This window comes from Grammomys surdaster, unplaced genomic scaffold (genome assembly GCF_004785775.1).
Source record: "Grammomys surdaster isolate TR1022 unplaced genomic scaffold, NIH_TR_1.0 125956, whole genome shotgun sequence".
NCBI lineage: Eukaryota > Metazoa > Chordata > Mammalia > Rodentia > Muridae > Grammomys > Grammomys surdaster.
Window position 1 is genome coordinate 2,866,904 of NW_021620775.1, and position 22,574 is coordinate 2,889,477.

Below are 22,574 nucleotides of genomic sequence, written 5' to 3' on the forward strand. Positions count from 1 at the left end.
AGAGAGAGAGAGAGAGAGAGAGAGAGAGAGAGAGAGAGAGAGAGAGAGAGAGGGAGAGAGAGAGAAGAGACTGGGGTACTAGGGGATAGTTTAGTTGGTAAAGTGCTTTTATAAACACAGAGGCCTAAGTTCAGATCCCTAGACAGCAGAATGAATGAGGTGTGTATATGCCTATAATTCTAACATTTAGAAGGCAGGAGCAGGAGGATTGGGAGTCTCTAAAGCAAAGATTTTATCTTTCTAGTAGGACATAGTCTAGCAAGATTGGCCTGGATCACAGGAGACTGTCTCAAAACTACTAAACAATCACAAAAATCAAAAAAATCAGGAGATTTTGGAGTAGAGAAGAAAATACTTATGAATATGTTTATCAACATGACTAGGCTTAACAAGATTTTTGAGCAAACAAGGGAAAAAAGCTCTTCATTTGTAGAGAAAATGAATTTCAAAAACTGAACAGAAGCTGAATATGAATAAAAAAACTGTGTATAGTCATGAATGCCTGACATCTCAGAACTGGGAAGGCAGTCACATGGATTCCCCATCCATCCATCCATCCATCCATCCATCCATCCATCCATCCATCCAATTTAGTTGCACTGGTAAATTCCAGGTTCAGTGAGAGACTCTGTTTCAAAAATAAGGTGGAGAATGCTTGAGGAACCCACACTACAGTGGTAAAAATTGACTCTCAAAGATTCTCCTCTCTCCTCTAACTTACACACACACACACACACACACACACACAAATACTCACCCACACACACACCTCTACCCCCACCTCCCCACATACACACCCAGACATTCACACACATATACAGAGATGTACACGCACACACTCACAGACACACACATGCACACACTCACAGACACACACATGCACACACACATATACACATAGTCATACACACACACACACACACAAACTGAATAAATGTTTAAAAGTCATTTAAACGGTCTATTCATTTCAAATGATCACTTATTAACTTTTTTATTTACTTACCTCTTCAAGTTTTGAGCTCTTTATATATTTTAAATACTAATTCCTAGTGAGATGTGTATTTGGCCAAGCTTTGGTTTTGGTGTCTCTCCACTTTGCTGATTATGTAATTTTTTATGCAGAAATGTTTAATACAAGGCAATCCCATTAGTTAAATCTTGCTTTAACTTTCTCAGTGATTGAAGTCCTACTTGGAAACAATTGTATTCCCAGCTCTTACAGTATTTCCAACAAGCTCTCCCTGTTCCCCCAATAGTTTCAAAGTTTAGGGGTTACACTAATTGTCATTCATTTTGAGTTCATTTTTGTATAGGGTGAGCAATAAGGTTGTACTAGTAAAAGAGCCTATCCTTTTTTTTTTTCTTTCTCCGAGACAGGGTTTCTCTGTGTAGCCCTGGCTGTCCTGGAACTAGCTCTGTAGAACAGGCTGGCCTCAAACTCAGAAATCCACCTGCCTCTTCCTCCCAAGTGCTGGGATTACAGGCGTGCGCCACCGCTGCCCGGCGAGTCTATCCTTGTTGATGTACAGTTTTGATGCTTTTGTATTAATGGTTGTAGCTATGTGGGCTTATTTCTAGGTCATCTCTTCCATGGGTTCACGAGTCTGTTTCTGTGCTATGGCTCCGTAGTGTATTTTGAAGTAAGATGGTATGATACCTCCAGCTCAGGATAAATTATATGTACATTTTCAGAGCAGTAAAAAAGTCTCAGGCGTAGTTGTCTTTAGCGTCTACTACCTTTTTTTTTGTTGTTCTTTAAAACATCATTATACATTATTGGACATCACACTGGACATGTTTGCTGTTTTATTTTTCCTTACAATAATCCCACAGGATGCTGGCTTAATATTATCTCATTTCACAGGTTAAGAAGGAATTACGTTTGTTAGGTATCTCACCGAGTTTTCCGTAGCTGTGGAATGGTAGTGCTAGCACAAGATGTCTGATATCACAAGATGGCAGAATTGGTCTCAGAGTGTCAAAGCTTTGGGAGATGAATGGCAGAGAGAACAGAGAACATTGACTAGAATCCCAAGTCCAAAGGCTCTTTTGTTTGAATTTTTTTATATGTACCACATCACACACCAAGATATGTTTCACAATTTTATAAAAACCAGATGTAGGATCTAGTAAAGCCTTAGGGTCATTGACACACCCCACTAGTAAAGGACTGTTTTTTTTTTTTTTAATTTTTTTTTTGCCTATGGGATGAATAGGGTAAAAACAAGCAGAACAAACAACAGCATGTGACCTGCCTATAACAAGACTCCCGGTGCCAGACAGACTGGTTGGGGATGAGGAGACGTTGGCCCCATTCCCAGGGGTTGGGAAGCACAGTTTCACTCAGTGGCAGATTCAGGTAGGAAAAGGACACATAGGTGAGGCTGTGTCAAGGCTGTAGCAGCCATGAATGCTTCTTTCTAATAGGCGAGAGACTGTCGGGTGTTGTGTTGTTGCTTTAAAGGTGCACTTACTTGTCTTGCAAGCACATTTTCAAAGTTACCTACGTATCACTAATTTTTAATATTTCTTTATTTGCATGTATGTGTCTGCATGTAGCATGTGCCATGTTTGTGCTGGTGCCCATGAAAGTCAGAAGAGGGTTTTGAATCCTCTGGAGCTGGAGGTCACTTCACTCACGTGTAGGAGCTGAGAGACAAATGCGGATCCTATCGAAAAGCAGGAAACATTTTGAACAGTGGAGCCATTTCTCCAGCCTGGTTAAGTTACCCGTTTAGTTGAGGTGCTTTGTCAGAGTTGATGGAGGGCTCAGGGCAGCTTCCCTTTGACATCACACTATCTGGGGTTGGGGCAGTTGGATCTGACCACCAGAGTTCACTTTCCCTCCTCCATTAGGAAATAACACTATCCATTATCAATTTGCTCAGAGTGTAGAAAGATGAGTCATGTAGAAAGAAAAACTGGATTTCATTAATCGGTCATTTAAGTCCTTTCTCCTTCAGACATCATGGACTTCACTACTTGGAATTCCTTTTGAGAGCACTTGCTGTTAAGATGGAATGAGAGCACTTGCTGATAAGATGGAAATGACGAGATGGGGAAAACAGCCAGCACCCTAAGTGGGCTTTTGGAAACCTGGCGAACACAGACCTAGGACGCCCTCAGCCTGGCCTCATTTCCAACCTCAGCAAGTGCTTCTTCGTGGTTCCCGACTGAGGCCTGCTCACTGTTTGCTTGTTCACTTGTTCAGTTCTCTTCCTGGCTCAGTCTAAACCCACAGCACAGGAACCAAACCTGGCCAGACTTGGTAGTCACAGAGCCTGCCTGTTCAACAAGCGGCTGTGCTGTTAACTGTGTTCCCAGCTCATTGCAAATCTAAGATTCACAGTGGGAACTACTGCTCCCTGCCCTCGCCTGACAGCCTGCCTCAAACCCAAACCCTTCCTAGGAGAAGACGCTCACTTTTCTCTTGCTGAGCTACCATCCCAGATTGGAACCCTGCCCCAGGCCAGGCTTCTCAGTGGAGCTTGACCCCTAGAGGACGGGATACCACGGAGCCAGCTTCCTGTGTGTATTTCCAGGTATCTGCCTGTCCTGTTCCAGTACACTTCAACTTCTTCCCTCTTCCTTGCTCGTTGGTCACTTGCTCTGCTGAACACTATGCTTCAATTGCCTGGTTGTTGAATTTCTTCATTAACAGCTGTAGTTTCCTCAGTCCCCAAGTAGACAGTTTTATCCCTAGTTTTATGCTGTGTTTTAAGCCCTCTGTATGTTGCATGAATTATTAGAATTGGCCTAGGATTTGATACTATTGGCATGGCTATACTCAGTTGTATAGTTGTAATCTTCTACTTAAATCACTGCTTTGCAAGTGAGAACCTCCTTTAGGTATTTCAGAGAGATTGTACCCCTCCCCCCCATATTCTTATGTTATTCCCTTTAAGGGAAAACAAAATTGAGTATCAGTGTGGCTGTATGAAGCACGTGATAGAAGACGTAGTCTTTGTGTGTGACTTGGCTCCTGTAGACTGCACAATACACCACTTTCTAGTCTCTCCAGAGCTCATTCTTTATCTGAGAAACAAGGAGGCTAAGTTGTAATGGTTTCTGATTCTTTCTAGTCACACCCTAACTTGTACTGCTTTGTATATTTAGATTTTCGAAAGTTCTCAAAATTTAAAATGCTGGCATCATGGGAGATTCGATGGAAGGGCCAAAGCTTGGTTTCTGTTTCTATAGACCCTGTTTAATGACCGACCTGGATAGTCTCCCACCAAGGTACACTTTGCATAAGGGGCACTTTCTTGGCTCCAGAGATCAACTTTACCTTTTTGACTTTTTACTTTTTGGAAATAAGGAGCTAGCTAGAGACATTCTTGGGAACACGGGACAAGCCCCCTCAAGCTTGTCGTGAAGGTCAGAACTGAATCCTGAATGCAGATGGTTGAGAGCAAGTCCTCTAGAAGCAGAGAGCTATTAGCGTGTTCTTGTCTTCTGTAATTAAGGGGAGGCCTTGTGTCTTTGTATTAGACCCTTTAATCCTAGTGTTGCTAAATGTTTTACAAACACTAATTAATTCAATTAGACCTCACACCACCACCTTGAGGCAGGTAATTCCTCCTTGGGACATTTCATCTTTGCTTGTTACAGTACTGTGTACCAAGTATATATTAGTGCAGATGAGGATGAGTAATAATGATGGTAAAACTTCGAATTTCGATAGTGTATGGCTTTCCAAATGTCCCATTTGTGCAATGAGGACTGAGGAGGAAGCCTGAGCCAGCGTTCATGCCAATGATGACTGAGCAGAATTAATGCACCTTTTTCCAGTTCTACAGCATGCCGAGGACATGTAACCTTGAACAGTTCTCGGTGACCTCTTTCTGACTCAGTTCCTATAGCTTTCAAACGGGGCCAATAATATGTTACTCACCACCCTGCTTCACAGAGTCGGGCGCAAGGAAGGATGTCGCAATATTCCGTGAGGTTCTCAGATGAAAGATGGAAACTAGTGTGACGAAACAAGACTGTACTTATCTTCACGCCATCTAAATGGGCCAGGCGGGTGAAGTAGCAGCATCCTCAGGACCTGGCAGAGAAACCAGGGCTGGTATTAGCCCTACTTAGCAGCTATTATACCTCGCAGAGGCTGAAGACTGCTCCTGGCATAAAGGAAAGCAAGACAAGAGACACCAGATCGCCTACAGAGGTAGTTAATTGCTTTTTATCTTTTTCCTCTTTGCACTTTCCTGTCTTTACACAGAAGATTTGAGAAGAGATGAGTGTTGAGAGAGAATTGGAGAAGGATGGGAGCCTCTTCGACTCGTAGACATTCTTCCCAAATCTGAGAGATCAATGCTCTTATGTGCTTTGCAGCCTTGCTCTCAGACCCGGTCAACAGTGTCTCTGATAACCATCTTAATTTATTCAGGACAACATCCTAAGGACTCCCTCCCTTCACAGAGCCTCCCTGGCCTACGTCCTATCCTGTGTTTTCTCTGCCGCTCTTGTGAAACTTGCATATGATTCGGGGATTTTGATGTTAACTTTGTTTCCACCAAAGATTTAACTCTCAAAGGTCAGTTTTCCCCTCCACAAATGAAAGAACAAATAGGAATATGAATTATACAAATATATATAAGATGAATTATACAAAATATCACGCTGATATTCTAGAAGAAGTTTTATTTGTCGCCAGCCATAGGTTGTGCCAACATTACATAATTGGACCCAGTTGCTTCCAGCATATGCAATTGTAGCCACTCCTCCAACACAGGCTGGCCCAACAAACTATATATATCTTTATGTTATCATTGTTCACCGAGCTAAGTTCAGACCCAGGCCTGGTGTTTAGAACCTGCACAGGGTGGTTTATCTGTGGCACATTTTGCTCCCCTTACATCTAGCCTATGGGCAGTGAAAGAGGAGGAGGCCACCCTGAACAAGAGTCTTTGTTTCTCTGGACTACAGATTTCTTGCTTCAAGGGCTTCTTCCCATGACCTCCCTTCCTGGCCCCAATACCATATCTCCATCTATGGAATAATTTTCTGCCCACTTTAAAGTTCTTTCTCAAAAGCTCCCTCCACAGAGAGGCTCTCCAGGTCATGAAAGCCCAACATTTTTTTTTGTTGTTGTTTTTTCAAGACAGGGTTTCTCTGTGTATCCCTGGCTGTCCTGGAACTCACTCGGTAGACCAGGCTGGCTTCGAACTCAGAAATCCGCCTGCCTCTGCCTCCCAAGTGCTGGGTTTAAAGGCATGTGCCACCACTGCCCGGCAGCCCAACACTTCTTGCAGAGCCCTTTGGATGCACTAAGTAACCCAGAGAAATGTTGCTGTCCTTGTAACATGATTGACAAAGCTGCACCATCGTTTAGTTTAAATGCTCATCTGGTCACTTGCTAGTTGATTTCCTTAAGCAACATAGGGCATTACTTATTTTCTGCACAGAGGTCTTATCTGTTGACTGAGGATGACCAGAGTGCTATCGTCCCCAGTGGATATTTTATAGAACGCTTGGAATATCGACCTCTCTGAGGAAGTGCATGCTAAACGTGCTTTCACACAGAATCCTGTGTGTAGCTGAGCAGGGCCAAGTCAAGGCAAGCGTGCCTGTGAACTTGCAGACATAGATTTGTAATACGGGCACTGTTGAGAGGTGTGAAGAAAATATTTCTGCACAGTAGAGTTCTAGATTCTGTGGGCTGTGAGTTTTGATGCATATGGAAGGTTTTTGGTTTTGTTTTCATCACAAACCTTTTTAGTGATTTTAGGGACTTAACTTTCTCCCCACATTTGTCTTAAATATTAACAGCATTTGATGCTGGTGTAAGATTACATGCAGTTTTTCCTGTAACCCCTAATCGGTTACTCAGTTAATACCATAACTGGTAGGTTGCCAAGGGTACAGGGTTCTGGTTGGAAGGAAATGACCCCAGTAATGCCAGTTTTTTTTGGTGGGCGAGAATTAAATACCACCCACACCTGCTCACGAACTCTGCCACTTTCCCTACCAATTTGCCAAAGTTGAGGTGAAATGGAAATCTTTTTTGTTTTATTTCCTTTGTTAAATATAATAAGTAGTTGCTTGTTAAAATACAAACCAGTGAATTGTGGTCTGCTCACAAAGATGTACGTCACTAACTTTGCTTTCATTATCTCTAAAAAGAAACGTCATATTATTCATGTTTACCTTGTGATAAAATATTGATTTTACTTTTATTACTTAGTTAAATAATACTTACAGTTTTTGGAATTTCCAAGAACTACACACTATACCTGCAGACACATAAATATTTATATCCATGATTACTGTTACAATGAGTTTTTTTAGCTTGCTTTAAAAAATATTTATCATAATTTTTATCATTTGCTCAAGACCTCTCTCTCTCCCCCACATCCCCTATGTCTCCGGTTCTCTGGTGTGTGTGTGTGTGTGTGTGTGTGTTCTTTCTCTCTCACACACCTTTATCTCAATCTCTCAGAGCTACTTGTGTTAAGCTGGCCAGATCAGTGCCATCTCTTCGCTTAACTGGAAAGGACAGTGTGTGGACACAGTCACTACCCTTTACTGCGCATCTTCCCAGGCCCTGTTCCTCACAGCTCCAGGACGGAGATTTTAGTGTTCTCGTTCTCACTTAACATGCAAGCAAATCGAGGTCGTTGGATTTTATGTAGCCTGCTGTATTCCAAGGGGACAAAGACGATACTTGGTAAAAGCCAAATTTGAAGCCAAGTCCTCTAACTTTGAAATGCATTTCCTTAGCCAGTGTGCTACCAACTGATGCTAAAACCAACGTTTACTCTAAACATGGTCAATGGCACTTGGTCAGTGCTGTCAGCACGTGTTCACAGCTTGGCACTCCCTCCCTCAAGGCTCCTTCCAGATATTTCCAGGCAAGCCAAAGTCAGCTCTTGTAGATCAAAGACCATAGGAGACTGGCTTAGAGACGTATGGCTGAGAGCTCTCCTCCTGTGCTTCTCTACACCACACAAGGCCTCCCTACAGTTATCTCAGACTCATGCTCCAGTGTGCAGAATAAAAACGCACCCCTGAGCAGACTTATTAATGCACTTGAATCCTTACATCAGCCCCAGGATAACAAATGTGACTTTGTTATTTTATCTTTCTATGCTAAAACTAATTTTTGCACAACTTGTGTGTAAATAAAAAAAAAAACTGAATTTGACAGTCTGCAGAGATGACTCAGTGGTTAAGAGCATGCACTGCTCTTCCAGAAAACCAGAGTTTGATTCCCAGCACACAGATGGTGGCTCACAACCGCCATCTGCAACTGCAGTTCTATAGGACCTGTGGCCCTCTTCTGGCAGCTGAGGGCACCAGGCAGGCATACATGGTACATAGACATAAATACAGGCAGGACATCCATAGACATAAAATAAAGTTTTTTTTAAAAAAAAATCAAAGAAACATCCCTTTCCCCAATTTTTGTTGTTTGGTCACTTAATGTTTTGTTTCTGGGCATCTGTAAGTGTTTACTCACAAACATTTGAGCTAAAAAGGACTGCCTGGAATAGGTTGATTATAATTTTATGCCTTTAGTATATGTTTCTCAAGGAAAAGCAGGCATAATTCTACACACACATTAAGTAGAATACTTTGTGTGTGCAAAAACAAATGCCATTATAAATATCTGTCCAGGTGGATTATGAATAATCTGTATCATTTGTAAACGAAACGAATGAGAATGGTACTAGAAACCTATGGATTGGGGATTCCAACTAAGCAAATGAAACTCTTAGCTCTGTTAGCTGACACCCCCCCCCCCCACTTCCCCCGGTTCCCCAGCTTCTGGGAATAAAACAGCGACCTGGGAGTTCTTGAGCCTGCTTCTCCAGAGGGCCCTGCCAACTCCTCATTGTCTTACTGGATTTGCAGTCAGATGCCTTACGCTGGCAGGCTGTGGGCAAGCAAAGAGTGTTTTCCCTGTAAGTTGGGTACAAAAAGATCGGCATTGGAGCGGCTTCCTCTGAGACAGCTGCTTAGAGAGAATGCAGAAGCAGGGAGCAGCCAGAAATTCCTCCTGGCACAAAGTGCCCGGGGGAGGAGTCCACTTTGCTAAGTATTGTCATTTGCTGAAAGAAGGTGTGTGCTCAAGGAGTTTTTAACCTGGAAGATCATTAACTCTTTCATTCAGCGGTCCGGAGGCGGCTCTGGAGTTGGTTCTGGAAGCGTCTGCACACAAGGGTCAGAAAGCAGGAGTGAAGTGCATTTCCATGGGGGACCACCTTGAGAAGAGCCAGCATGCTTTACTCAACGAAGGGGACGAGAATGAGATGGTAAGTTTCCAGCCCCTTCTTCTCATTTCCCCTCGCTAGCTTCGCACACGCACACGCGTGAACGCACTCCCATACTTCACTGAATGTTGACTCTGGAATTACACAAGAAGAGATAATATCCAAGCAACCTTCTTGCCCCTTGAATGTAACTCCTGACAGCATGAATTTGGTAGAATGAACATATTGTATTCATTTTCATCAAGATTGTTTTCATTGGAAGCAAAACAGAAGGGCAGAGGAACACAGGGCTGCCTGGTGATTACGTTTTGAGTCTCCAACTGTATGGAAAATTGAACTCCCATTTCGATAGGTCTGTGAGAGGACTAGAGTTTTCTCTGATAGGAAGAACTGAACACCAAAGGCAAGGCAGATGCATTCTGGGTCATTGCTTCTTACAGTGTTGGGACTGTTCAGCAGGGAAGACACATAACACAAGTACTAACAATTATCAGCCTCCACTTATTTCTTTTTTACTTCAAAAGAGTCACTGCTGTAGGAACTGGTTGGAGAGAACTTGGCGTACATCTTCGTCTCTTTCATTTGAGATGTGCCCCTGAAACTTGAGATCTGTAAGAAAACCAAAGATTATTCTGTTCTTGGTGAATCCTAAAGTGATATTTCTCAATTACAATGTAATCAAGAGAGAGTCAGAGATGTGCAGTTCTGTGTAATAAGGTCTTTGTGCTAATTGTGTAAGCATAGCCTTTTATGCCAGTAATGATGCAATTAAAATGTGAGAATGTGATGCTCTAGCTCTATAATAGCATTTTACCTTCCTGGAATTAATATATAAATAACAAACCCTAAAGATATTTACTTAAAATGTTTTCTTGGTTAATTGCTCAAGTCCTGACTATTAAATTCTTTGTTCTAAAACTGGTCTTTCAAGTTTAATCTGCTTACCTGTTTCTATAGCAACAACTTTTTTTTTTGACATTCTGGAATAGATCCCATCTATCAAAGCTCTGGAAAAAAAAAGTTATAAATGACTAATGAGTACCTTAATTCAGATGGCTTTCTTAACCTTGTCTTTACTTCTTTCAGACATAACTAACAACAACAGTTGCTTTAAAGACTATACCCAAATGTCACCATAAATGACTTCCTGGCCTCATGTTGACTCATGCTTCTTTTCTCTCCTAAGTATTTCCTTGAGAGACTGGAGTTGAGACCTAATGCATTTACCAGAAGGCAGGGACTTTTTGCATGCTCTCCGGCTTTCTCATTTGTAATCACAGACATTCGTCTCCTCTATACTCATCTTGTCTTTCAAATATCATCATGGATCACCTATATTCTTGAAGTCTCCCCCTCCTTAGCCTAATGAGTGCTCTAGGTGAAGCAATCTTGCTACTAGTTCATCTTTGTTACAGCACCACCAACGGCATCAGGGGTCAGCTCGGTTTTGTATGCAGCTGGAGGCTCAGTTGAGTGCCTTGGCTGGGGAAGGGACACTGTATTTTGGTGAGCAGTGATTTGACCAGTAGGATCAGCAGAGGTGCAACATTAGTATGCGCCCAGCTCCTTGTCCTGTTCCGACCACTGAAACCTGGCCACCTGCCTGGTACTGCATTGTTTTTCTTGCTACACTGGTCCTCACTTGTGGCAGTAAATATCAAAAGTTGTCTATCATATCGTATCATATTGTTATCTATCCACCCATCCATCCATCCATCTATCTATCTATCTATCTATCTATCTATCTATCTATCTATCTATCTATCTATCTATCTATCTATTTTTGTTCTGAGTGTACAATGTGGTTTCATGGTTATTTAGTTTCCACCATGACCCTGTGAGATTGATGGGGAGAGCAATTTACCCAAGGTTGCTTCAGCCAGCAAGTCTAAGAGCCAGAGGATCGCATAGGTTAGGCTAAGTAGGTAGTCTTGTGTCTCTGTGTCTGAACGCAGTTCACTGATGCCTTTTCTTTACCGGGGACACTGTACTCTTACTAGAACGTCTTTCTTCTCCTAAGAAAGCAAGACTAAGGAGAATGTCTGATCTTAGCTCCCCTAAGGCGTGCTGTTTTATAGATGTTGTATTTGCTGAGTAGATCTGTCTCCTCTGACTTGTAGGCTAATCCCTTTTAGAAAGTCAAGATTGTCTAAAAATGTGACATACCAAAGTGTTTACAGATTCTTTGTAACACCATTTAAGTGTGGACATTTCCAATTGTAATTCCTCTAATGATAGAAATGGCTTCAAATTTCAATAAAAACCTAACAATCTGTAATTTAGTGCTCATATAAAAGAAGAACTGAGAATCGCTGGAATTATCTTTCAGTCCAGAATCAAAGAAGCAGAAGCTATAGAGCAATTGTAGGTGACCTGAATATTGCCTTCAAGTGAAGACAAGACTCCAAAGGAAGGAAAATCCTGTTGGAGCACAAGAAAGAGCCCTTCAGAGAAGGCTTAACCAGACACTGCTAGAAAGGCTTCCAAAAGGTGTCTAGAGTTCATTCTGGCCTTGGACTAGCCACTTGTCTGCTCAAAACCCAGTTTCCTTACCTATGAAGTAGAAATAGGAGTTGTCCTTTCTATTCTACCTGTCTCACAGAGTTCTTAGGAGGACTGAGAACATCAGTGTGGAAATGTTTTGAGAAGGAACAATTTTGGGGACTCATGAGCTGTTACTGTTTAAACAAAGGTAGGAGCCTTATACCACTGAATGAACACTGTCCCACTACAATGAGGTCCCTTTTTATATTAGTGACAATATAAATATATATTTCTGTTTTCTGTAGAGATTATTTATAAATGGAGAGGCTAATGTTATGTTATTCCTGCCTCATAGGGCTCCCTGAAGGATGTTTCCCTTTTGTGAAGTGGGAACTATCAGATCTCCAAGGAGTTCCCATCCCATGAACTCCAGTGCTGTGCATTTCTCTTCTGAAATGACTTAGAGTTGCTACTGCTCATCTCCTCATGCATAGCTGACAATGAGATGGATCAATTGATCCAACTGTTGGTCACATTAATGAAATCTCTCCTTCTGGAGAAGAATTTTATTCTAGTAAGTTTTGGAAAAGTGATGTATCCTGAATTCGATCCTATGATTTGGCAAGTAGGAACCAAACATTTGGCTATTTTTCTGGTTATAAACATAATGTGGTGTGTGTGTGTGTGTTTGTGTGTGTGTGAAAATATTGAGACAAGAACTCAGGCCTGAAGAATAAGTTAGATATGATTTATTAGTTTACATCTGAATACGATTAATACTGCCATATTGGTGACTCTTTTCCAGGCTTCTATTGTGTATTCATAAAACCATATCATTCTAATGATTGTAATGCATTTTAATGTCATTTATATTTTTCGAATTCTATGTGTTGTTCTTGTAGTATGGAAATACTGGGTTGTGGGCTACTGTGCAACTGTATATCTTGTGACTGCACATTGGCACACTGAAGTGAGCAACACTGATAAAGTTTGTGCTACAGAATTCGGCACATAACTTTCATCTTGGTCCTGCCATCATATTGTTTTCTCATTGGTTCCCTTCTCCCTGTCACTTGCATCTAGACACAATTTGAATGTCACCAATGCATTGAGTCCAAATAAAATAAAACCAATCGCAATATATCCTTAAGGAATGCATATACATCCTCACAAGTATGCATTTTTAAGAGAAAGAATGGAGTACGTACTCTCTTTGGAAGGCTTCCTCTTTTTGTGAGAGCTGAGGGTAGACGCAGGGTGGATATTTTTCTTTCTGATACAGTGCTGCAGAGTTTGAGTTGTGTTTGTATGACTGTGATCCACCTCTCATGTTGCATTCTTGTTATTCTTAATTTTGTGTGGGCTGTGATGAACAATGTTAGGTATTTTTTGAATATTCTTCAAATTATTTCCTGAGAACGAATGCTCAGAAATAACACTGCAGCACTAAAGGAGATGTACAGTTTAACTTTTGACACATAGTATTTGACACCTAACACTCCATTTCTCTCTAAAAGTGGTACTGTGAAATTTATACACTAAGAAGCTATCCATTTTTGTGGATATTTACTTTCTTTCCTACCTTTATCCTCAAATATCACTTTTTAATTTTGGCTCATCTACTCTGGAAAATGATGTTTAATGCCTGTATTCACTTTGCATTTCCAGGACGAGGTTAGATATGTTAATTAGCATTTATGTTTTTCACCTAGGACCTCTTTTGTTACTGATGTTACCAGTGCTACATTAAACATTTAACCTAACACCTAGGCATTCTTAACTAAGAGAACGTGATTGTTTTGTTCGCACATGATGTCTGCTACACACAAGTGGGTAATATCCAACAGTGTGTAAGCGAAAGGCAAAGGAGGTCACGAGGGCAATGTGTTTGGTGGTGTGCTGGCAAATATTTAACACAGTTAATTGTTAAGTACTGAGAAACTGAAGACTAGGGAGTATGGAAACATAGGAGACTCCTTTTCAACTTCCAGATCATTCCTGAGTGCCTGGCAAGGTGCTAGTAGTGCATGTCACCTGGAGTGGTAGCAGGCGGCGTGTGGGCTTACCCACACTGGCAATAGTACTGTGACAGCACCGTGAGCTGGGGCTGTGTGTCCTGAACAATTACTTAGCTCACTCTGATGTCTCTCATTTTCTTCTCTAATGCCCAGGAGCAGAAGCCCCTCCTCCACCCCACTTCATGGCTACTCACTTATTATGCTTCACGAGCACCTCAGAGATGCTCGCCAATGTTAACTAGTAGGCCCGCAGATTGCATAGTGGAGGGATTGTGTTCAGGCTGAGACATTTTGTCAGTTCAAATGTTCAGGAAGCTGGGCCCGTGGCCAGGTCTGATGTCTTTATTCTCGATTCATGGCTGCAGAACTCCCATGAAGTGAACTCATCTTTGATACAAACCTGTGGGGAATGGGATTTAATCGGTTCTGGAGAGCAGGGATCCTGCCTGAGCAACCTTTCCATGGCCTTCTGAAATCAAGCACAGTCCCTGGCACAAACACTGTAGCACTGGTTGGCTGTAATGACAAGCTCCATTAACCTGAAGTTTTACATTCTGAAGAAAAATAAAAAACAAAGAGGCAGCAGGGCTCAGAAATAGAACCGCTTTGAGAAATTAAAAAATAAAGCTAGGAAATTTATGTTACTTTAAAAAACTGATCAACAATCTCCTGCAGCTTTCATTCTTTCCCAAATATAAACATCTTATTGTGCAGAGTTAATTAACCATAACACACTATTTTCTATGATACTTTATTATATTCTCTCATTCATTCATGTGAGCTTAACAGGTTATTTAAGCCACCTCTCGTCTGTACCAGGAGTCCTCTGGGTTAGCCAGGAAGATCTTCAGTGAATAAAAAGCAGTTTCTGTTTCTGAGAAGCTCATAGTTGAGTGGACAAGGCCCAGTACATAATTCACAGGCCTAGAGCAAAATGAAAATGCAGTGGCGTGTGTCCAACGATTACTAAGAATCTCATGGTGATAGCAATACATTATATCAAGTGTAGGGTCATTTTCAGTGCGGGGGCCCCGTTGTGACCACAGGGTATATCATGAGCCTGTTGCTAGCCAGTGTCACTGTGGAGTTGTACAAACAGGTCCGTGGGAACAAGGACTAAGGAGCAATCCAGTGATAGCAAACCATAGGGAGAAAGGTGGCATGCAGTCTCCTTCAAGGGGTAGGTAAGATGTGTAGGGTTTTGTAAGACATCCCAAAGGATGCAAATTTTCCATTCTAATGATTCCCAAGCACTGGTCCATGAAATGACTACTGGATCCATGTTGGGGACTCTATAAAAATAGGCTCGTAGACCTCGTTCTAGACCTCCCGAATTAGCAGTAATAGAGTTCGACTTAATTGGAATGGTTGGAATGTTGGCCTGATTGGCACATGTAGAAACCACAGAGTATGTGAGTGATACGCAGGGTTCTCATGGAGTCAACAAGGTGTTTCACTGAAGATAAAGCCAGTGAGGAAATGTTTGAGACAGTCCAGGCAAGAGGATCAGAGCTAAACTAATGTCTTGTCAAAGAGGATGATGGATAGAGAATGGATTTGACGGCATTTAGAAGTTAGTATTAGGGCTGGTGAGATGGCTCAGTGGTTAAGAGCACTGACTGCTCTTCCAGAGGTCATGAGTTCAAATCCCAGCAACCACATGGTGGCTCACAACCATCAGTAATGATATCTGATGCCCTCTTGTGGGGTGTCTGAAGACAGCTACAGTGTACTTACATATAATAAATAAATAAATAAAATTTAAAAAAAAAAAAAAAAAGAAGTTAGTATTAAAAAGAAGTGACCATCCATCAAGCCCAGTGTAAGAAGGAAGGAGACTGAGGGAATGATACTAATTCTAGGTAGCTAAAGTGTCCCAGCTTGAGACAACAGGTGGGAAGAGGGTAAGAGTAAATAGTGAATTTTGATGTTGAATTGGGCCAAGTACAGACTAAGACTATACACAAATCGATCGGCTTATTCTAAGTAACTATTCGAGAACTATCATCCCTCCTTTACCAGTAGGGGAATCGAGGTATGGAACTGTTAGGTGATAGGCCTAGGTTCATTTGGCTAAGTAAATGGTAAGTGACGGCTGAAGTCCTTGCTTGGACAGTGGTTTGTTGTCTATTGGATTTTCACAGTTCTGGATGTGCTGTCTGACTTCCTAGTCAAACAGCTGTGTGTAGTAGAAGGAAGCACACCAGGAAGCTGAAGGCCAGCACTGAAGTGTTGGCTCTGACAGTATTTATTTTTATAACCATGAAACAAATTAAGCACACCTCTCTTTGACTTTACCTCACAAGGCAGGAGTAATAAATACCTTGTCTGAACCAAGGCTTCAGTGAAGATAATTTCTTAAGGTTCTCTTCTATCCTTGTGGTTAAAATTTAAAGAAGTTCAGGAAACCACTGTGATTTAAAGAACGTTTTGATACTGTTGATTTCCTCAAGGTGCTATGGGTTTGGTACTCTGCTTTCGTGTGTGTATGTATGTATGTGTGTATGTGTGTATGTATGTATGTATATATGTGTGTGTTTGATTTTATTTTTTGAGACAGAGTCTTGCTATGTAGCCTGGATGACTTTAAACTCACCATCCTTCTGCCCCAGGCTCTAAGGTGCTGGCACTACAGGAATGTACTGCCACACCTAACACTGTGAGTTTTTCGAATTAAGAAAAAGAAATGTATCTGAAGACATTGCCTTCAATGGGAGCTAGAAATTTACAAGTTCTATGTGGACTATTCATAGAAGAAGGGCTAAAGAGTATTAGCTAATAATTAACTGACATCTGAGTTTACAAGGTGCTGAGCACCCCTCCCCCTGTTTCCCCTCAAAAGCAGACATAAAGAACCAGTGACTCAGTAATGTGTCCAGAGGAGACTCACCTATTGATAGTGGTTTCAAGGGTTTGTGTAGATTAGCCGAATTAGGACAATCCACCTTAATAACCTCCACCTTAATAACCTCCACCTCTTTCTAAATGCTCTTAGTATAAACCTTGGCAAGCTGTCCAAACCACCACACAGTCAGAGATGAGGACTGAGGAGGACACAGCCTCCCCAGTCCTGCTATCTGCCTAAGGCTAGTTTTCTAAACAGTGAGCACAGCCATGGCCTGGATGTTCCCTCAGAAAAAGAACAGATAGATGGCTAGGTGTTGTTTGTGCTTTCTGAGCTATGTCTCTCAAACCAGGGCACTCTCTGACCTTGATGTGTGCACACAGGGTCCTGGCAGAGACTGCCATCGATTTATCATCTTAAATTCAGCTTTGGGGCAGAGCCAGACTGGAAGGTTTTGAGACTCTGTTACTTTACTTTCAAAATCAGTATATAGCTAATATTGTGGGAGTGAGGGACCATTCAGGATTGGAGGGTACCTCCAAAGCCACCCAAGAATTTAAGTTTTCATAGATAGTTAGAAACATACAGATACAAGTAGCTACTAATACTGTATTTTAAATAAAAAGGTTAGCTTTTCTTAGAGACCATTTAAAATATTTTTAAATAGTAAACGTCATTACTGGGATCATTTTTTACCCATCTTAAATCAGAGTAGTTGCAATGCTGCCTCCTCCTGGAGGAGCATCCTTCTGTCAGCCCATCCTTTTCTGCCTGTAGGCTGGTGGAACAGCCAACACACAGACTACTGTTGATGCACAGCCAATGATTACAGTGATTTTATAGCATCCTGAGCATTTCATATTCATGACATAGGAACTGAGGCTCTATACCAGGGGCTTTTTTGTGTATGTATCCTCTTCTGGAGTGAGATTAAGGAGGACTTTTTAGAGTGCATGCCTCTCCTTTGTGAGAGTAATGTGCTTGTACTGAGGTCATGACCACTGAAAGGCTGTTTTTATACTTACCACAACTTCCTAATTCTCCCCAGATTTAACTACACCCCCTAACTCCCAACTTCATATCCTTTTAAAAGAAAACATAACCTGTCAATTTAATTTGTACTGCCTACACTTCCTGGGTTTAGGGCCATCCATTGAAGTGTGGTCAACCTACCAGGCTCCAACCTTAACGAAAACTGACTCTCCCTGTCCCAGAAGCTGTCAACTCTCCAAAGCTCCTCAGTTAGGGCAGGGGTCATGAACTCTTTTTCACTCCACGCTAGAATATTGACTGTCTAGTTCTTATGACAGGTCAGGTCTTTTTCAGGCAACCGTAGTTTCTGTGAGTTTATGAGTGTGGCTGTCTGTTCATGTCCAGAGGACACTGCTTTGCTCTGGTCCTCCATGACCCTGGCTCCTACAGGCTTTCTGACCCTTTTCTGTGATGGTTTCTGTGCCATGTGGAAGGGGTGCTGCATAGATGCTGCCTTTGTGGCTGACCACCTCACTGACAACTTATTCTCTGTTCTTGTAGCTGGTTATGGATTTATGAGCTAATCACCATCAGCTGTGCAAAGAAACGTCTCTGATGAGGCCTGAAAGCTGTACTAATTTATAGGTAGAGAGATATGAATTCAGAGAGCAGTTTGATGCCATGCCCACTGAGCAAAATAATCACCATATCTTCACTCCTGTGGCTTGTGAGTCCCTTAGTCATGGATTCTTGGCCAGATTTACAGAGCCAGGCATGTTTCCTGGACTTATATCTAATCATAAAGTTGTTAATAGCCCTCATAACACTCATGCCATGATAGCACCCATGGGCATATCATGTAGTGTTGATCATTTTTACAGTTTAGAGGGCTGATACCTGGGTAAGTCTTTGGTGACACCCTCATTCCCATAGAATGAATAACATCTAACCAGTATGGCTCCTGGTCAACACTAACTTGATTCTATATGGTCTGTGACTAATGTGTGTGGTGTCTTCAGCAAAGGGTCTTACTATCAAATTCTAGTGGACATTCAGGAATAATGACAGTAGCCTGCATTGTTTGGTGGGAATCTTTGGGATACCTATGACCAACAACTTGAGGAGAAGTATACCCCCAGCAGTGGGCTTTTTATTAGGTTATCTATGGTTTTTGGGATGAACAGAATCCTCTGTGTAGTGTAGGGCTACTACTACTGCTATTAAACACCATGAACAAAGCAACTGGGGGAAGGAGATGGCTTATTCGGCTTATACTTCCATATCATAGTCCATGACTGAAGGAAGTCTGGACAGGAACTCAAGCAGGGCAGGAATCTGGAGGCAGGAGGTGCTGCAGAGGCTACAGAGGAGTGCTGCTTACTGGCTTGCTTCTCATAGATTGCTCAACCAGTCTTCTCATAGAACTCAGGACCACCATCCCAGGGATGATATCTTGGGGCTGGACTGGGCTCTCCCCCATCAATCACTAATTAAGAAAATACCCTACAGGCTTGCCTGCAGCCTGGTCTTATGGAGGCATGTTTTTAGTTGAGGGCTCCTCCTCTTAAATGACTTCAGTTTATAAAACTTAAAAAACAATAGGCTAGATGGAATGAAGGGGAGAGTACTGGGAAAGAATATTTGGTCCGGAGAATAATGCAGAGAGTGTGGTAGAGGACGAGGTCAGGAGAGGGATGAATAACATTAAGGATGTCTGTCAGAGCCATATGGAAACCTACTATTTTATAGAACATTTCTTATCTTTGGGGATTGAACTCAGACTTTTGTGCATGATACACAAGTTTTTACTTCTGGCTCGCTTGCCTAGCCAATGTTATATATTTATTTCGGCTTTGCTGTCCTTCAACTTGGAACTACCTAGTAACCCAAAGACCTGTCAGCTGAAGGCAAAATCTTTTGTAGATTTTTCCTTTATTTGATTCCAAGAAACAATTTTTTTCCATTTTCTTTAACTAGCCACATATATTCTTCCTTCTGTCACGGTACAGAATTTATCAAATATTTTCTCTTCTCCTCTCCCTTCTTTCCTTCCCTCCCTTCCTCAATACACTCCCCTCCCCTCCCCTCCCCTTCTTCTGTCTTCATGTTTTCCATTTCTTCTTTCCTATGGTCTCTGTTGTGGTGCCCAGGTTTATGGAACTTCAGGGCTTAAATAATACTTCCACTTCAGCATCCCAGATGTTGGGAGCTACTGGTGATGGCACCACATCTGGCTCCTCTGTCTAATCTCATTCTTCTTTCCTCTTCCTTTCCCTCCCCATTCTCTGTTCTTCTTTCCTTCTTTATGTATCTGGGTTTCTCTTTATAGCCCAGGCTTGCCTTAAACTTGCAGTCTTGCTGTCACTGTCTCTGGAGTGTTCTGATCACAGACCTCCCCCCCAACACCTCTTTCATTTCTCTCTTAACTGGGAACATGGCTTTATCCTGATCCCTGCTCATCAGAGTTCTGCTCCATCCACTAAAATCATATTAAATATTATTCTCTTCTTTAAGTCATCAGAAAATCTTGTGGCCACAATCACTTCTCGATTATCTGGCCTGGTCTTTTAAAATGTAATTTACTTATTTTTTTCCTCTATGTACCATAGAATATAATAGCTTCCTAACTAATTTTTTTTCAGAATAAAACTCTAGGTGCTGTTTTTGTAAAAATTCTAAGTTTCTGGTCACTGGGATACAGACATGAGTCGAGTTAGAGATACTAGGATCAGCTCATGTGAATATCTCTTTAGTTTTTACCTATCTGTGTATGCCTGCACACACAAATCTTTGATCTTTATGCTTCTCCACTTCCTAAAGGGAGTTCCCTCATCTTGCTACCCAGTCTAGGCTTGATGTAGGAGTATAGAGTCCTAGTTCAAGGGTAGTAAGTAGTAGAGTGTTTTTCTTCTAGCATCAATAGAGTTTTGCTTATATTCTGGAGAGAGTTCCTTCCTTGGAAGTAATTGAGCTTTGCCAGTTACTGTTTGTTGTAGAGAAAAAAGCAGAGACCTGAGAAGGGCACTGTACCTGACTGCTGGCGTCATTAGTCACCTTCTTCACACCTATGCTACCAAGGAGATGACAGTGCCATGCCATTTTCTGTTCCAACCATCTGCCATTCTCATGAGTGCAAGGTGGCACCTGTCGGGAGGAATTCTTAGTACCTGTGAACAGGCGGGGCTGATTTCTATCTGTATGTATGGCAGCCACCACTGTCTCATGTGATCTATAAAAAAATGAAAGAATTGTTTTGTTTTGTCTTTTTTTGGAGGCATTTTTTGAAAAGAAAAAAAGAGATTTATTTCATGTATGCACTTATGCATATGGGTGTTTTGTCAGCATGTACGTCTGTGTACCACATGCATCCAATGTCTATAGAAACAGAGAGGATGTCAGAACCTCTAGTTTCAGATGGTTGTGAGCAGCCATGTGGGTGCTGGGAGCCAAACCTGGGTCCTCTGTAAGAACAAGTGCTCCTAAGTGTTGACTTATCTCTCCAGTCCTGGTGTTTAGCCCTTTCCCCCCATCTTTTAGCTGTTGGATAGATTCAGGAAAGTATGACTTTGTGGGTTATGTTTTCTGTTTCTGGTTGTTAATGGCAAACATTGTAGTCTATGCAGTGTTCTGCACTTAAAAGCAAAAGTCCTTCTGGGAGACCATGGCTCAGACATGCTCTTTGTCATTGTCCTTTCCAGTCTGGTAACAGTGGCTAAAAGAAACATATAGGTACTTAGCTTGTTACAGTAATTTCCTGCATCCCTTTTCTTATGTTTTCTAGTCCTGAGTGTATAACTGCCATACACTTTCCATAAGAATTCATGTCACATTAAAAACAATCAATTTCTCAGCACAAAATCATAATCAACATGAATATCCAAGACAGTTAGTACCCCATAGTTGGGTTTCCTGAGATAAGTGGCTTAGATGAGGCATAGTGATTTTCAAATAGCAATTGTAAGTGTGCTCAAGGATCTTCAGAGGGTATGAATAAGTGCTGAAAACAGACCGAAAAACATGAACAGTTGAATATAATAATAATAATAATAATAATAATAATAATAATGCATCAATTCAAGACACAAAAATAGAATTTAATGGGTAGATAGAACTTTTGAAGAAAATCCAAACTACAATAAAAATTTGAAACTAAAATTTAGTAATTCTAAGGAGAATCTCAGTGGAAGGTTTTACCAGTAGAAGATGTCAAGTTGAGGAAAGAACATCTGGATTTGAAGACAAGTAGAGCAATTGGATCACTCATTCAAAGAAAATACTGAATCTAGGAAAACACATGAGCAGACAATGCAGGAACTTAGGGACATTATAAAAAGACCAATTTTATGAATAGTAGGTATAAAGGAAGAGAAGAAACCCAGACCAAATGTAAAGAAATTATTTTCATTGAAACTACAGAAGAAAATTCCATAAATCTAAGGAAAGAGATGTTTATAGAGGTGTGAGAGGCATACAGGACACCAAAATAACAGGACCAGAAAGGAAATTCCCCATGTTATACAATAACTAAAGTACTAAATGTACAGAACAAGGAAGGATATTGAGAACTAAGACAGAAAGACCATGTTACATTTAAAGGCAGGGCCATCAAAATAACGCTTGACTTTTCAATGGAGACCTTGAAAGCTAGACGGTGTTTACATCGGTATTCTTAAAGTTCTGAAAGACCACAGATGTCAGTAAACACAAATATACCCAGCACAACTATCAGCCATGCACTTCCCATGATAAAACCATTTAAAGAACTAATGTTAACTAAGTCAGCTCTGCAGAGGACACTGAAAGGGTTTTCAGTTCTAAAGAGAAAGTTAAACACTCTCAAGAGTGTACATGGAATAAATGAACAGTTTCAGAACAGTGAATTCAAAGAGGTCAAAGAAAACACCACCAATACTCCACGGTGATAGGAGTATCAAAATAATTCTTAATTTTAATATTCTTAATTATCCCACAAAGAGACACAGGGTAGTAACAGATGGGATTAGAAACTAAAATCCATCTTTTTGTCACCTCTAAGAG

General features: G+C 41.3%; 1 protein-coding gene across 2 annotated transcripts in view; it reads left to right on the top strand.

Annotated features, from left to right (window-relative positions):
• Window positions 1-9,020: 9,020 nt before the first annotated feature.
• Atp13a4 (ATPase 13A4) overlaps window positions 9,021-22,574 on the top strand; it is a 124,449-nt gene continuing 110,895 nt past the window's right edge. For both annotated transcript variants that reach the window (XM_028753771.1, XM_028753772.1), the window contains exon 1: window positions 9,021-9,260. In XM_028753771.1, coding sequence (XP_028609604.1) covers window positions 9,198-9,260 — 63 coding nt within the window. In that variant the 5' untranslated portion in view covers window positions 9,021-9,197. The remainder of the gene's footprint in view (window positions 9,261-22,574) is intronic.